The sequence below is a fragment of the Desmodus rotundus genome, chromosome 7 (genome assembly GCF_022682495.2).
Source record: "Desmodus rotundus isolate HL8 chromosome 7, HLdesRot8A.1, whole genome shotgun sequence".
NCBI classification, from domain to species: Eukaryota; Metazoa; Chordata; class Mammalia; order Chiroptera; family Phyllostomidae; genus Desmodus; species Desmodus rotundus.
In genome coordinates, this window is record NC_071393.1 from 130152904 (window position 1) to 130166571 (window position 13668).

The 13668-nt window shown below is 51.9% G+C and overlaps 2 protein-coding genes across 5 annotated transcripts in view; one reads left to right on the top strand and one right to left on the bottom strand.

The window, feature by feature from the left end:
- PPP4R4 (protein phosphatase 4 regulatory subunit 4) overlaps window positions 1–13668 on the top strand; it is a 123820-nt gene that overhangs the window by 104666 nt on the left and 5486 nt on the right. The gene's annotated exons all lie outside the window — the stretch shown is intronic.
- SERPINA10 (serpin family A member 10) lies at window positions 36–8665 on the bottom strand. Of its 4 annotated transcripts, XM_045201524.3 has the most exons (6): window positions 8546–8562; window positions 6113–6312; window positions 5110–5864; window positions 3673–3946; window positions 2139–2289; window positions 36–394 (listed from the first exon to the last, which is right to left on the bottom strand). In XM_045201524.3, the coding sequence occupies exons 3-6, from the start codon at window positions 5810–5812 to the stop codon at window positions 203–205; spliced, it is 1320 nt and encodes a 439-aa protein (XP_045057459.2). In that variant the 5' UTR covers window positions 5813–5864; window positions 6113–6312; window positions 8546–8562; the 3' UTR covers window positions 36–202. The 4 variants fall into 4 exon arrangements, with proteins under 4 accessions (XP_045057459.2, XP_045057458.2, XP_045057457.2 ...); XM_045201523.2 differs by lacking the exon at window positions 6113–6312 and having other exon boundaries at window positions 5110–5868; window positions 8546–8665; XM_045201522.2 differs by lacking the exon at window positions 6113–6312 and having other exon boundaries at window positions 8546–8651.

The following is a 13668-nucleotide window of genomic DNA, read 5'->3' on the forward strand; positions in this document are numbered from 1 at the left end:
CAGGCTTAAAATACCAAGCAGATTGTACAAACATGTCCTTAAAATAAGTTTGCATTTAATATTCGGATTCATCTCAGAATGGCTCAGACGCGCGGAGGACCAGAGTCCCTCTCCTCTGCCACCCGGCGCCAGTGTCTGGTGTGGGCTCCCACGGCTCGCATGCGGCCTCTGCTGTGCACCACGTACTCGGGCTTGTCGTGAGTCACAGCAGCGTTGGGTTCACCACCCTGCCCAGAAACAGAAGCATTCTAGAGGTTTCTTCATAGATCATGAAATGAAATGGCCGGTCCACTTTGATGATGGAAGGCATGGAATAAGCAATGATTTCTGACAGCGTTCCCGCCATTGCCTCCGTGCCTTTCTCATTGACCTCAATCACTGATTTCTGTAAAACCTAGGAAAGAAAATAGTGTGGAAGACCGTTGGGTGGCACTGGAAAGGAGGCAGTTAATTGAGCCCCATGACATTTTTTGCTGTGGTCCTACCCACAGGGCCGGGCTCGTGGGAATGAGTGGTACAGGGCTCCTCCGTGCTGACTGGGGTGGTCTGAGGGTGCCAGGGACTCGCCTTAGAAGCCCCAGAACAACACCAGGAGACCCCAGGCAGCCAAATGTGAAACACGAACTGGGTGTGGGCCCAAGGACTCCGGCTGGCCAGTTCGTTCCCGCCTGTGTCGGATCAGCAAATACTTACTGAGCACGTACTTCGTGCTACCGATTCTTGAGCAAAGGTGGTGCTCCTCCAGAAGGTTCTCAGACACCCAGAACCCCTGAATACTTTGACCTTCCTTCTGGTAGGCATGCTGGGGTCAGGGTGTGGCTAGTCTTCTGTGTCAGCTTTGCAGCACCTGGCTCTGCTAGGAGGAGTCCCTGGGGCAGGCCCTAGGGTCCCTGAGGTCTTCCTGAACTCTGGGTGCCTGTACTCAGGCCACCTGTCATGGGGGCAAGCCCTTTTGTTCAGGAGCCTTATGTTACATGGGTGATAATACTGATACGATGGTAAGAAGAGAGAACAGAAACATCAGTGTGATAAGGCCTGGAGATGCCCTGGAGATGCCCGGAGTGAAAATTCACTTCCTGGAGCGAACAGAGGGAGAGTAGTGACTTGCACCGTGCCCCAATTTTCCGTGTGTGTGTGCAGCAGTTTCCGGGTGCTGGTCTGTGGACGGGCGTGTTCGTTGGTGTTCCCTGAGGTGGTGAGGCCTGATCACAGGCCACGGCTACCCTGCTGTGTCTTATGCAGGCGGATGCCACTTTTAATCTCTTAGAAGTAGGAAGCGCAATTCTATGGGAAAATATTAACCAAACTCCACAACTATGAAAGAACGTGGGGAGGTGCAGCTGCCATTTGGAAATGCTAGGACATTTTCTCTGCCGTGATCATGGCTGGGGACATGCTGCTGGCAGTAGTGAGCAGCCCCGAACGCTAACCAGCTCCCTGTGATGCCCAGAACAGACAGTGCGTGCCTCAAAACCAGCAGGACTTCCACCCAGACCGTGAGAGCTGAAGGGACTCCTTGTGGGGGTGACTAAGCTTGCTCTTCGCAGCTTTAGAGGCTGAACAAGGGCCAAAGAGGAGGAGTTAGGGAGGAGTTACAGGTCCAAAAACCCATATACATGTTAGCCCTTTATGGATTGGGTTGCTTTTCAAAGAAGTGTTGACTTCCCGTCACTGGAAACATTAAGAGAAAGAAAGGAAGAGAGGGAGGGAGGGAGGAACCAATGAACTAGAGGGATATTTTGTAGCGTTATTATAGAGGGGATTCCAACAAGGGGCTGGAAGTTGGGCAGGCGACTTCTGGGGGTTTCTTTCATCTTGCAAGTGGTATAATTCCATCATTTTAAATGAATCTGTGAATCAGTTCCTTTTCAGTGGTAAATTTCTCCTTGAGCATTTGGGAGAGAAGAGGGGAGGCTCGACAGAAGAAAAAGGAAATTAGTTGAATTAATGCTTCAATAAAGTAGTTCAAAACTCTCCAAACATCCAACCTGGGTGCTATTTCAAGTCTTCGGAATGTAAACCTAAATTTCTACCACACCTTGGTATTTTATCAACGTTAAAATGATTTGCGAAAATATTTGTTGGCTTTGGTCCCATTCCTACTTCGGGTTGGGGCCCAGTAAAGGGCCCTGGCTTACCTTAGTTACTTTCAGATTTCTTGCCGTGGCTGAGAGTTCACTCAGGCTGGCCCAGGGCGAGAAGATCTTTCTGATTCCCATCTGCTTAAGCAGTTCATGCATCTCATACTTCTGATCTAACTTGAACTTCGGAAAGAAAACTTCCATATTTCTGTGGTAGAAGTACATATAATGATGAAATGTGGCCAGGAGTACTATATATTGCATCCATTTCCCTATATTTTAAAAGCAACCCAAACCGAATAGCTGTGTCCAGCAATCTGGTGAACCCCAGGATGACGGCTGCTGTGTTCAGGGTCTGGATTGTGTAGACCCCCAGGATCCCAGTAGAACCTTAGGGGCTGGGGGTGGACAGCAAGAGGGCTCTGCAGGGAACCTGCAACTCCTTGCCTCTCTGTAGCCAGAGAAATGCTGATAGCATCTATTTATATACCTTGGAGTTCTCCTTTGAAATTACTTTGTTTGGGAAGACGAATCCTGTGGCTCAAAAATAAAAAGCAGGAACACTAGTAATTGACACTATGGTAGTATAGAAAAAGCCTCAATTTCTTAATCCATGAAGTGTTGCCAAAAATTCCAGTCTCGTTTCTCCAGTGTCCTTTAGAGAACAGGATGAAATGTAAGTACCCCAGACAATGCCTGCTGTGTAGGAGGAGCTTAAGGGCATGTCCTTTGGCTCACCATCTCCCCTCATTCTTCCTCTCTCTCACCCACATCCAGTCCCTTAGCAAATCCTGTCGCCTTGCGCATCCTTCCACTGTCCCCCCACGGCCCAAGGGGCAGCACCCTGATCTGGATGGTCACAGGGAATTGCTGTGACCTCCTGACTGCCCTCCTTGTCCCCGCCCCCCACAACAGTGTCTTTACCCAGCACAAGGGCTGTGTGGCCGCTTGAAACACAAATCAGACCATGTTGCTCTTCTGCTTGGAGTAGCCCCCTGCTGCCCCCACCCCCGGCCCCATGGCTTCCCATCTCCCTCAGGAAAAGCCCAACCCTTCTCTGGGACCTATACCCTATGGTCCCGGGTGACTGGGCGCCTGGTTGTCTGACCTCATCTTCCAGGCCACCTTGCTGCTCCTTGGACCCACCAGGCACTCTCCAGGCCCAGAGCTGTCCCCTGTCTCCCTGCGACAGTTCTCTCCCCCAGGATGCGCACAAGGTCCTGCTTTACTTCCGGGGTTTGCTTCCTGCCACCACCTTGGCAAGGCCTTGCCTAGCGTCCCCCTGGCCCCTGCTGGTGTCCCCCACCTGCCTTGCTCTTTGGCTTGTCTCCCTTCACTAGCAAGTAAGTTTCACTGGGCTGTGCCACAGTGCCCGGCGCAGGAGAACCTGGGTAAGGGTTGTGAATGCAGGAGCCAGGGCTGAGAGGGGCCGGGACAGTGGGAAACGGGACAAACAGCCCAGCTCTCAGGGAGCTGCCCCCAGCTCACAGTGGGGGGTGGGGGGTGAGGCGGGCATTAGACTGTGGGATGGAGGTGAGTGCTGGCAAAGATGGGAAGGTGGAGCTTGGACAGGGCCGGGGACTAGCCGTACCTGGTGTTCATGTTTCTCAGCCACGAGTCCACCAGGTCTGAGGTCAGGTAGTCTTCAAGGGCCAGGTGGTCCCCTATTTTCTCCATGAGGACCACCAGCATGGTGGCGTTTCCTTGGTAAGGCAGTTTGAGGACGTGGCAGCGAAAGTTCTTATCAAAGGTGGAGGCGAAGTTGCCCGCCCTGTACATCATGGGCACCTTAACCGCCTTGTACTTGTTCAGGCGGAAAGTGTCCGCCTCGGTGAAGACAGGGTCAAAAGGGGTCAGCCACCTCCCTGAACAGGTAAGAAGAGAACACACTGTGGAAACCGCCCTCCTGGAGAACATCGTTCTTGCTAAAGCCATAGGCCCCCTTCCTGCGCCAGGCCAGGCAGTCCTTGATGAGACTGATTTTGACCACAGCTCAGGCCAGCGAAATAAACACCCCAAAGGTCAGCCTCTCCCGGCCCCCTTCCCAGCTGGCAGGACACGGACCCACCCACAGGCCCTCCTGGAATCAGGCACAGCAGCAGGGGAGTGTCTCCCCGTAATCCACTCACTGTGCTCAGCCCCAGCCTAGAGGAGACCAGGCCTCTCCCTGCCCCTGTCTTTGTGAGAGGCCTCTGACTGCCTCTGTCTAGTTACTGCCAGACAAGCAGAGCCACCGGGACAGAAGACTTGGCGTTCCCCACCCATCACTGCTTAGGGCGGTTCTGAGAGAAGGGGCGCCTTGCTGACAGACAGTCACACCATCCAGGGGAGGCCACCTGCGAATGGCAGCGTGGCTCTACACAGGCCTCTGTCCCAGGGTGCGGCCTGGCCAACTGGACCCACGTTCTCCTCCCGGACTCGGCAAGGCCCCAGTGTCAGCCTTCTGCTGCAGCGACAGCCATGCAAGTCCACTGCCCCGTTAGAGGGGCGGGATGGAAAGGATCTGGCGTGAGGGTCAGGACCCCCGGTTGCCTCTGCCATTTGTCATGTGACCTTGATCAAGCGGGCCACTCTGAGCTTCACTGTCATCTGCACAGTAGGTAGGAATGTCCCCAGTGTTTTATATTAAGAATCAAGGACAAGAGGCTTTGTCACTCGCCCCAGGTCACAAAAGGAGAGTGTGAAGGAGCAAAGATGTAATGCTAAACCTCTCAGTCATTTGCCTTCTTTCAGCAACCCATAGGGTTCACTGTGTCAGAATATCAGCGGCGAGGAGAGCTGTGCAGAGGTTCTTGGAAAACTAAGGACTCGGAACACGAGGGTCACTAGGGCAAGGGCACCGAATGACCATGTCCGGCACTCTGCCAGGTACACCGTACAGCGTCATCGCCCATTTCAACCTCTTTCCGAAACCTGAAAACTAGTCCCAGAAAATCATTTGGCATTAAGCACATGCTGGCCAAACAGGAAAGGAAGAGACTGACGGAGAGACCCGTGGCTTTGGGAGGGCAGAACGTTATCAAAATACCTTTGAGCAAGATGTAATCCACAAGAATTAATTTGGTGTCGGGATTAATCTCAGCAAAGAGTTTAGGGATCTTCCCCTGCGTCTGTTTGTTAATGTAATGATTCATGAGCCCTTGGGCCTGTGAGGCATTGCGAAAATTCATCGTCACACACTCTGTATCGAAATACCTCTTGGATAAATTGAGGAAGGTCTCTTTGATATCGAAATCCTCGTGGATGAAGGCCAAGCTCCCCTGGATGAGGCCCAGCTCCCGGTTGTGGGAGAGGCGCTCCCTGAGCTGCCGAAAGAGGGTGGGCAAGTGCCCGGGCCCGGTCCGGTTCCAGGTCTGCAGGAGCCCGCTCTCCAGCTGGGCTTTGGTCTGCCCTTTGGCCCCCAGCGTCAGGGCTGCCATTGCCGAGGACAGGCCGAGCGGTGAGAAGACCACGTTGCCTTCATGCTTCATGCAGATCTTGCGCAGCAGGCTGAACCCCAAGTTGAAGGTGTCCTCACAGAGCTGATGCTCGCTGGCCGTCAGCCAGGGCTCCTTCTCCTGCTCCTCTTCAGGGGCCTGCACTCCCTGGAAGGTCTCATACTGGTCAGTGGGGGGCTGCGAAGTCTCTGGCCCTGCCTGGGCCCCTGGTGACCAGGAGCTGGGGGCCAAGCCGGGCACCAGCCACACCTTGGCCAGGAGGCAGGGGAGCAGGAGGCGCAGTGCCGCCTTCATCCGGTCAGGTCAGCCGTGGAGGCCCAAGGAGCACTTCTCTTCAGTGGCGAGACTTCCTCGGGAGAAGACAGGGCAGGGACTGTTTTTAGTGCCCATGCAGCCGCTCCTCCCTGTGTGGTAGTACAGTCCCCCCCACTGACCCCGCTTCCTGTCTTTGGGGCTGGGGTGGACCCAGAGCAAGGAGGGGTGACGGTGGTTTACCTGAGGAGGACGGGATTCTCACAGAGTGAAACCTCCACCGGGTCCCCTCCCCTGCCAGCCCAGGGGCAGCCCTTGGCCTCCCCCAACTTCCCCACTCACTACGCGGCCTCCCGGAAGGGGTAGATTAAAGCGGCCACGGTCCGGGTGCTGGGTCTGACTGGATGTGGGGCAGAGCAGGGCTGGGGGCAGGAGGCTCACAGACCTTTCACGGGTAGGTTTCACTCATTGCCCTTGATTGCTGGGCCCCACAGCGGCCTGTAAAGCTGGGTTTCAGGGACCTGGGTCTGCGGCATGTTTGGCTGCGGATTTAGAGGGCCGTGGGAGCGATCAGAGCCAGGAAAAGGGGAAGTGCGGAGTTTGCCTGCCTTGGTGATCAGAGCTCTGCCCCCTGCACCCCTCCTGCAGCCCCCAGGCCGATCACACAGTGCCCTGCAGGTCTTCCTTCCGTCACTGTGCCTGCCGTCCCCAGGACAGAAATGACTGGCCAGCTTGCTCCTCATGAGGCCTGGGCCACCCTCATCGAATCCTCACAGTGACAGTGACCCATGAAGTGTGTCCTCGCTTTCACTGTCCCAGGTGGAGTCAGCCTTCCGGCCCTGGGAAGGGGGCCTCCAATCCCCATGCTCCTCACCACGAGCTGTCCCGGCCCCGACCACCTCTCCGGCTCCGGAGCACCTGCGCGTTGTCCATCCGAGTGAACACCGGAGGGCTGGGCTGTGCCACCTGACATTTTCCCCGCTCTGCTCCTGGTGTTCGGGGGACAGCACCAGGTCTGCACCCCAGAGGCTGGCTGGGCAGGTCACTGAGATAAATACACCCTCACTCTCTCCTGGGCCCACTGCCCCAGGAGCGCCTGGCTGGGGCAGGACCAGTCAGCCCGGTGGGCATCAGGCAGGGGAGGCTGCAGGCTGCACGGGAGTTCTTGTCAGTAGAGACCCTCATTCTGAACCAGGCCACCTGGAGCCATATGTGGTGACAAGTGAAGTTCCCAGGCCTCCTCTGCCTGAGGCAGGGGGCTGTGTCCTCATCTGTGCCTGGTACAAAATGACACGGGGCCCCAGGGCTCAGTACCCTGCTCCTGCGTATGCTGAACACACAGTAGAATGTGGCCTGAGGGCCCCTCCTTTCTCAGTGAAATACTTCTGTTGTGTTTCTCCAATGTCAGTGTTTAGGGAATTCTGTGTGATTCTAACTGTCAGGCCCAAGTCCAGTAGCTCACTCCAGTATGGCAGATGCTGGGTGAGTACCTCCTGCAATATCCAAGTGGGTCCCTGGCTGGTGCCTTCATTACGCCGCACGCCTCATTTTACCGTGCTGCGCGGAACTGCGGTCTCATCAGCATTGAGGCAGGGCCCTCCGCCAGCAAAGAGACCGTGCCTCGCTGCAGGTTTGGATGTTGGTTAGCATCTTTTAGCAGTAAAGTATTTCAAAAGTAAGGCATGTATATTATTTTTAGACATAACAGTATTGCACACTTAATAGACTACAGTATGGTATAAACATAACTTTTTAAATTTTTTATTTATTTTTGAGAGAGGGGCAAGAGAAAGAGAGAGGGAAATGTCAATCGGTTGCCTCTCACACACCCCCAACTGGGGACCCGGCCTACAACCCAGGCATGTGCCCTGACCGGGAATCAAACCAGCAACCTTTTGCTTTGTGGGACAACGCCCAACCCACTGAGCCACACCAGCTGGAGCCAAACATAACTCCTGTATACACCGGAAGACCCAGAAATCCGTGTGACTCGCTGTACTGCGATATTCACTTCACTGCCTTCTGGAACCCCAACACCCACAGTCTCTCCAGGGTAGGCCCATGTACAGTATTTAGCGCAACTTCGTAGGTCGATAAATGAATCCCACAGTAGCGCGCTCCTGACCTCTGACCACTTCTCTCTGACAGCGGTCAGGAAACAATCCCAGCACCCACTGCAGTTGCTAAGTCTCACTGTGCAGCTCCTCCTTCAGTGTGGAGTGGCCACCCAGGAATTCATGGGTGACCCGCACGCTGCTTACTGGACAGACCCACGTGCCCCCTAAGCTCGCTGTCCATCTACTGAACGGAACAGAATCTGTACGCAGGGGTACCCCTCGAGCACCAGAGTACCATTAAGCACACCGAGGATGAGCCACCCTAAATAGAACCCGAGTGGTAAGAAATCAGCAGCTCCCTCACCGCTTCTCAGCCCTGGATGTACTTGCAGCAGCACCCCCACCCAGCCCTGGAAGTGGGGGTTCACTCACCTGGGCAGGTTGAAAGCCAGGACATTGAGTGTGGCTTGAACAGTGAGTGTTGTGAGCACAGATTCTCAAGACTTAAAAGCCTCATCATCTTTCCTCCTTCCTGCAGAGGAAGCCCTGTGTCTACACCCCACCTCTCAGCTCCCCCACTGCCCTGCCCAGTGAGGGCTCGGTGCTGCCCAGGCTCCCACCCCTGCACCTCAGAACCCACCAGAAAGGATGAGGCGGTCATTTCCCATCCCTTGCTGGTTAGTCTGCGAAGGTCCCCCTTCAAGCTGCGGTCTCTTACCAGTGAGTAGCCCCTGGATGCCTGGGAAGGTCCTTCATTCAGGGTGAAGAGAGAAGGAAGGTTGGGGTTTGTAGCTGAAAGCCCGCAGTAAATATTTGCTCTTCCAAAGTACGCTGCTACCCATGGGACCATTACTGATTAACATCCTGCTCGGAGATGGGGGTGTTCCTGGAAAAGCAGAGACAGAGAGAGAGGCTTCCCACATTCGTCAGCTGCTCCTCCATCCCTGAGCGTGGCAGTTCCTCCACAAGAGCTTCCATGTCTCAACTCCATGCATTGCCCTTGTGAGATCCAGTTCCTGTTGGGATGGAGTCGCTCTGGGCGCTGAACAGCTCCTGAGAAGGGAGGCCTCCCGAGTCCCCAACTGGGGTGGCACGGGGGTGTGGGGCGGGGCCGAGATGATTAAGACCAGCTACGGCCACCCCGAGGAACTTTCAGTCAAGTGGGAGAGGCGGGAAGGTAAAGGGCTTCGGGCAATACAAAAAGTCACGTCAAGGTCAACCAACTTCTATGCCAAAGTCATGAGCCTGGAATCCTCAAGTACGTGAAGTCAAGGCTGATGGAGACCCTTTAAGACAAAAATTCTCAGACCTGTTACTCTCCTTTTTGTGATATAAATAGCTCAGGTGCCCCTGACTACCCTAAAGTGAAATTTATGGTTAATATAAAGTATCCACAAACATTTTTATTAAAGCAAACACTGCTCTAACTACAATATGGAGGGGAAATAAAAGTAAAGTATTAGAAAACCATGTTTTTTTTAATATGCAAAGGCTCTGGCATAAGTCCACTAGAAGATGGGGCGATGCTGTCAGATGTGGGGCCGCTCCTGCAATCTGGGCGCTGCACACCGCTGTCCAGTCCTACCGTCAGAGCGACCACCGGCCATGTGGTCTTCTGTAATGGTGAATCATGTTTAGTGAGAACCCCCTCCCCAAAACAACTCTTCCTCTCATTTACAGGGCCATTGTCTTCATAGAAAATTCAGTGGAAATTAAAACCTTGGTGGACAATAGTGTTTTTCTATGAAATAAAACACGTGTGGGACTGTAAGGGTCTAGGCTCAGGAACTTATGAAGGGGTGGGTTTTTCACCCGAATGGGCTTGATGAGGGACATCTGAGTGATGTCACTTCATTGTGGTGGACACTCCTGAGTGTTCCGCTATGTCTGGCATCTCCATCCCTTTTTCACTAAGTGTAAGTAACACGCCCCAAACGTTTGTGAAAATCAGAAGTGCCCTGACACGTTTCCAGAGTGTGCCTTTGGGGCAGTGTCCGCTCTGTTGAGAAGCCCTGCCTTACGGGGCCACAGTGCAGAGAGCGGGCTGGGCCCGGGGTTCTCTGCTCAGACAGCACAGGAGCCCGCGTTGGCCTGCCTGCCTTGCCCCCTACAGCGGATGGCCAGCATGGCAGCTGGGTGAGGCAGGGCTGCCTCCTGAAGGCTTGGGGCCTGTGAGCTTCACCAAGCGCCGGAGAGGAAGCAGGAGGGTGAATGCTGTGGGGCATGTCATCAGTCACTGGGGCTTCAGAAGTGACATCAAAGTAATCATGATGCATTTGACCTTCTGGGTGGCTCCTAAAACTGCTGCCATTCAGAAACGGATCTGTATACAGAAGGCAGCAAAATGCACAGGCAAGAGCATCAGGGTCCCTGTCAGACACCCCTGGACTAGAATCCCAAGTCCTCCAATTCCTAGCTGCCAGATCTGGGGCATGTAACCTAACCTGTGTGAGCTTGCATCCCCTCCATAAAGCAGCCGGAAGTGGGCCTCTGGCCGATGAAAATCTCGGCAGTACCCAAGGAGCAGGAAGGAGAAGGGCAACATTATTTCTGAAGAGGGGGGGCCCATAAGTGGGGCTCAGAAGCTCTCTGCCTTCAATGATTAGTCCCTCACTGCTCCCAGCAGGTCAGATTCTGTCCCTACCACTGTAGCTTAAACTCTTTCATCAGCCGTGTGACCCTGAACAAGCTCCTTGACCTCCCTCTGCTTCCATTTCCTGCTCTGTTGAGTGCGGCTCCCAAGGCAGAGCTGTTAGAACTGTTGTGAGGCTTACAGGAGATAGGCGCTTGCACTGCGTGATACCTGGTCGGAAGTGCTAAAGCATGGTATTTGTTGTATCATTTTAGGGCCAGAATGAACCCCAGGGGTAAGCCCAGACCCTGGATTTGGGCCTTTCGGGAGGAGGCCTTTCCTGCCAGTGTTGGCTAGAACAAAACCCAGCCAACTGATTTGCAGTTTGCTCTCCGTTTCTGCTCATCACACGTACTTGTGGAGAAAGATCAGGAAAGATCTGATAAGAAGGCCTCTGGTCACCCTAGTAAACTCAGAGGAGACAGCACCGTCCTTCCTGGAGCTCCTCACAGGCAGGCGAACGCCACCCCAAAGGGAGCGATCGAGGGGCTTCTAAAGCAAATTTGTCCCGGAACCCACAGGGCTAATGTTTGAAAATCGACTAAGGCCAGTTACTGGCATAATTAGCTTCAGAAAAAAGTGAGACAGGCGCACTCAGTTTGCTCCGCTTGGATCACAGCGAGAAAAACTTGGGCAGGCAGACAAGAACAGACTTCCCAAGCATGCACGCACGCGCATACGTGTGTGCGTACACACAGACGCACGCACGCAGGCACGCACGCCTGGGGGCAAATGCCCAGCTGTTGGCCTAGCTCAGCTCCAGTGACACCTGTCAAGAGGACAGACAGATCCATTGCCTCCCCAGCCCTGCGAAGCTGATGGCCCAGGCGAGTCCTCAGTTCTCAGGCTGCCCTGAGAAGCGGGACTCAGAACAGTGGCCCGAGAGGTGGGGCTAACGTTCAGGTAACCGGGAGATAGAGCCCGCAGTCCGCCTAGCCCAGTAGGCTAAATAACAAAGCTTTCCTTGAGGTGGGGTTTTTCTTGGGCGGAGTCCTTTGAACAGCAGAGAAATGAGACGTTTTCCATGGAGGGTGTTAAGAAACAGGTGCTCAGAGAAGTCAGTTAACTTGTTCAAGAGCATAGAGCAGATTCTTCTTCTTCTTTTTTTTTTAACAATGTTGGAGGTGTGTCTTTAGATTAAATTCCTAAAAGTGGGATTTCTGGATCAAAATATAATATCTCTGTCATTGTGTTATATGTATTTGGTTGAAGAGGGGTCCGCCAAAACATATGTCCAAGTCCTAGCTGCTGGTGCCTGTGACTGTGACCGTATTTAGAAAAGGGGCCCTTGCAGATGTGATTACGGTAAGGACCCAAAGATAAGGTCATGCTGCATTTGGGGTGAGTTCTAACTCCAGTGACAAGTATTCTTATGGAAGAAAGGCAGAGGGAGATGTGAGACGCAGAGACGGAGGATGACGAGGCCACGTGAAGCCAGGGGCAGAGAGTGGAGCAGGTATTTACAAGCCAAGGAACCCCAAGGAGTGCCAGCAGCGCGCGCACCCCCACCCCAAACCGGGAGAGAGTCCTGGGATGGATCCTCTCTTAGAGCCTCCAGAAGGAACGAACCCTGCAGGCAGACGCCTTGGGCTCTGACTTTTGCCCTACAAAACTGTGAATGAATTTAATTATGTGTTTTTTAAAAAGTATTTATTTATTTTTAGAAAGGGGAAGGGAGGGAGAGAGGGAAACATCAGTGTGGTTGCTGCTCACGGGCCCCCTACTGGGGACCTGGCCCACAACCCAGGCATATGCCCTGATTGGGAATCCAACCCTTTGGTTCTCAGGCGGGCACTCAATCCACTGAGCCACACCAGCTGGGGCTATTTCTGGGTTTAAAACCACCTACATTGTGGTAATTTGTTCCATCAGTCTTAGGAAACTAGTACATTATATATTGCCAGATCCCCTTCCTTAGAAGAATTTTTGCATTTCTACCAGCAACGTGTGAGCATGCCTGTTCCCACACGATCATAGAAGTGTATTGTGAAGCTTTCAGGTGTTGCCCATCTGATAGGTAGGAAACGGTATCTTAGTACAGTGTTAATTTGCATTTTTAGTTAAAGTGAAGTTGCACATATTTTCATATGTTTAAGCATCATTAGGGATATTCATGCTTTATCAGTGACATGTATTGCAACTGTTTCTCTCAACTTTTCTTTCTGTTAATTTTGCTTGTCAATTTTTGACCATGCAGTTAAACGTATTTTTATGTAGTCAAGTTTGTCAATTCTTTCTTTAATTTCGTCTCGACTTTGAGTCAAATTAGTAAACCTTTTTTCTACACCTAAATTATAGAGGAATTTAGTAGGTTTTTTTCTAGTACTTGTAGTGTTTCTTTTCTTTTTTCCTATTTATATCTCTGATTCTTAGTTTATTTTTGTTCGTAGTGAGGGATGGTCCCCCCACCATTGCTATTCATTTGTCCCAGTATCATTTACTTAAAAGTCCTTCTTGATCAAATAATAAAGTTCCACTTGTACTTGAGTCTATTTTCAGAACTTCTAACCTATTTTACTGGTTCTTCCCATTCCTATACCAGTTCACAGATTTAATTAAAGAATCCGTGTTATATGCTTTAATATCTTTCTGGTCAGGCTAGTTGCCTATCCTTCCCTCTCCCCTCACCCATGATACCGTTTCCTTTTCAGTGTTCTCCCAGTTATTCTTGCATGTTTACTTTTTATATGAATTTTGGTATCATCTTGTCTATCTCCAGAAAAAAATTGTCATTGTTTTTATTTGAATATTATTAAATGGTCAAATTAGGGAAAACTGATATGTGAATGATGTTGAAGCATCTTATTCAGGAATATCATTCTATTTGTTCAAGTCTAATTTTGCATCTTTAAGAAGTATTTTGTAATTTCTAAACATAGATTGTGTACATTTCGTGCTTATTTCTAAGTATTGTATCTTTTTGGTTGCCCTGGGGTTTTCTCTTCCATCATATGTCTTAACGGATTGTTATTTGTGTGCAGTAAGACTGTTGTTCTTGCATGTGTATTCGTTTTCCTGATACCAGGCTGAATTCTTCCATTGTTCGAGTTGTTTTATCATTGGCTTGCCAAAGTTAAGCAGGTGTGTTACCTGTCACCTGAAAATAGAATTTTACTTCATTTTTGCCAATTCTGCACGTCTGCTTCCTCTTTCTAATTGCATTGTCTAGTATCTCCAGCACAGTGTAATACATGCAGTGGTAGCAGCCT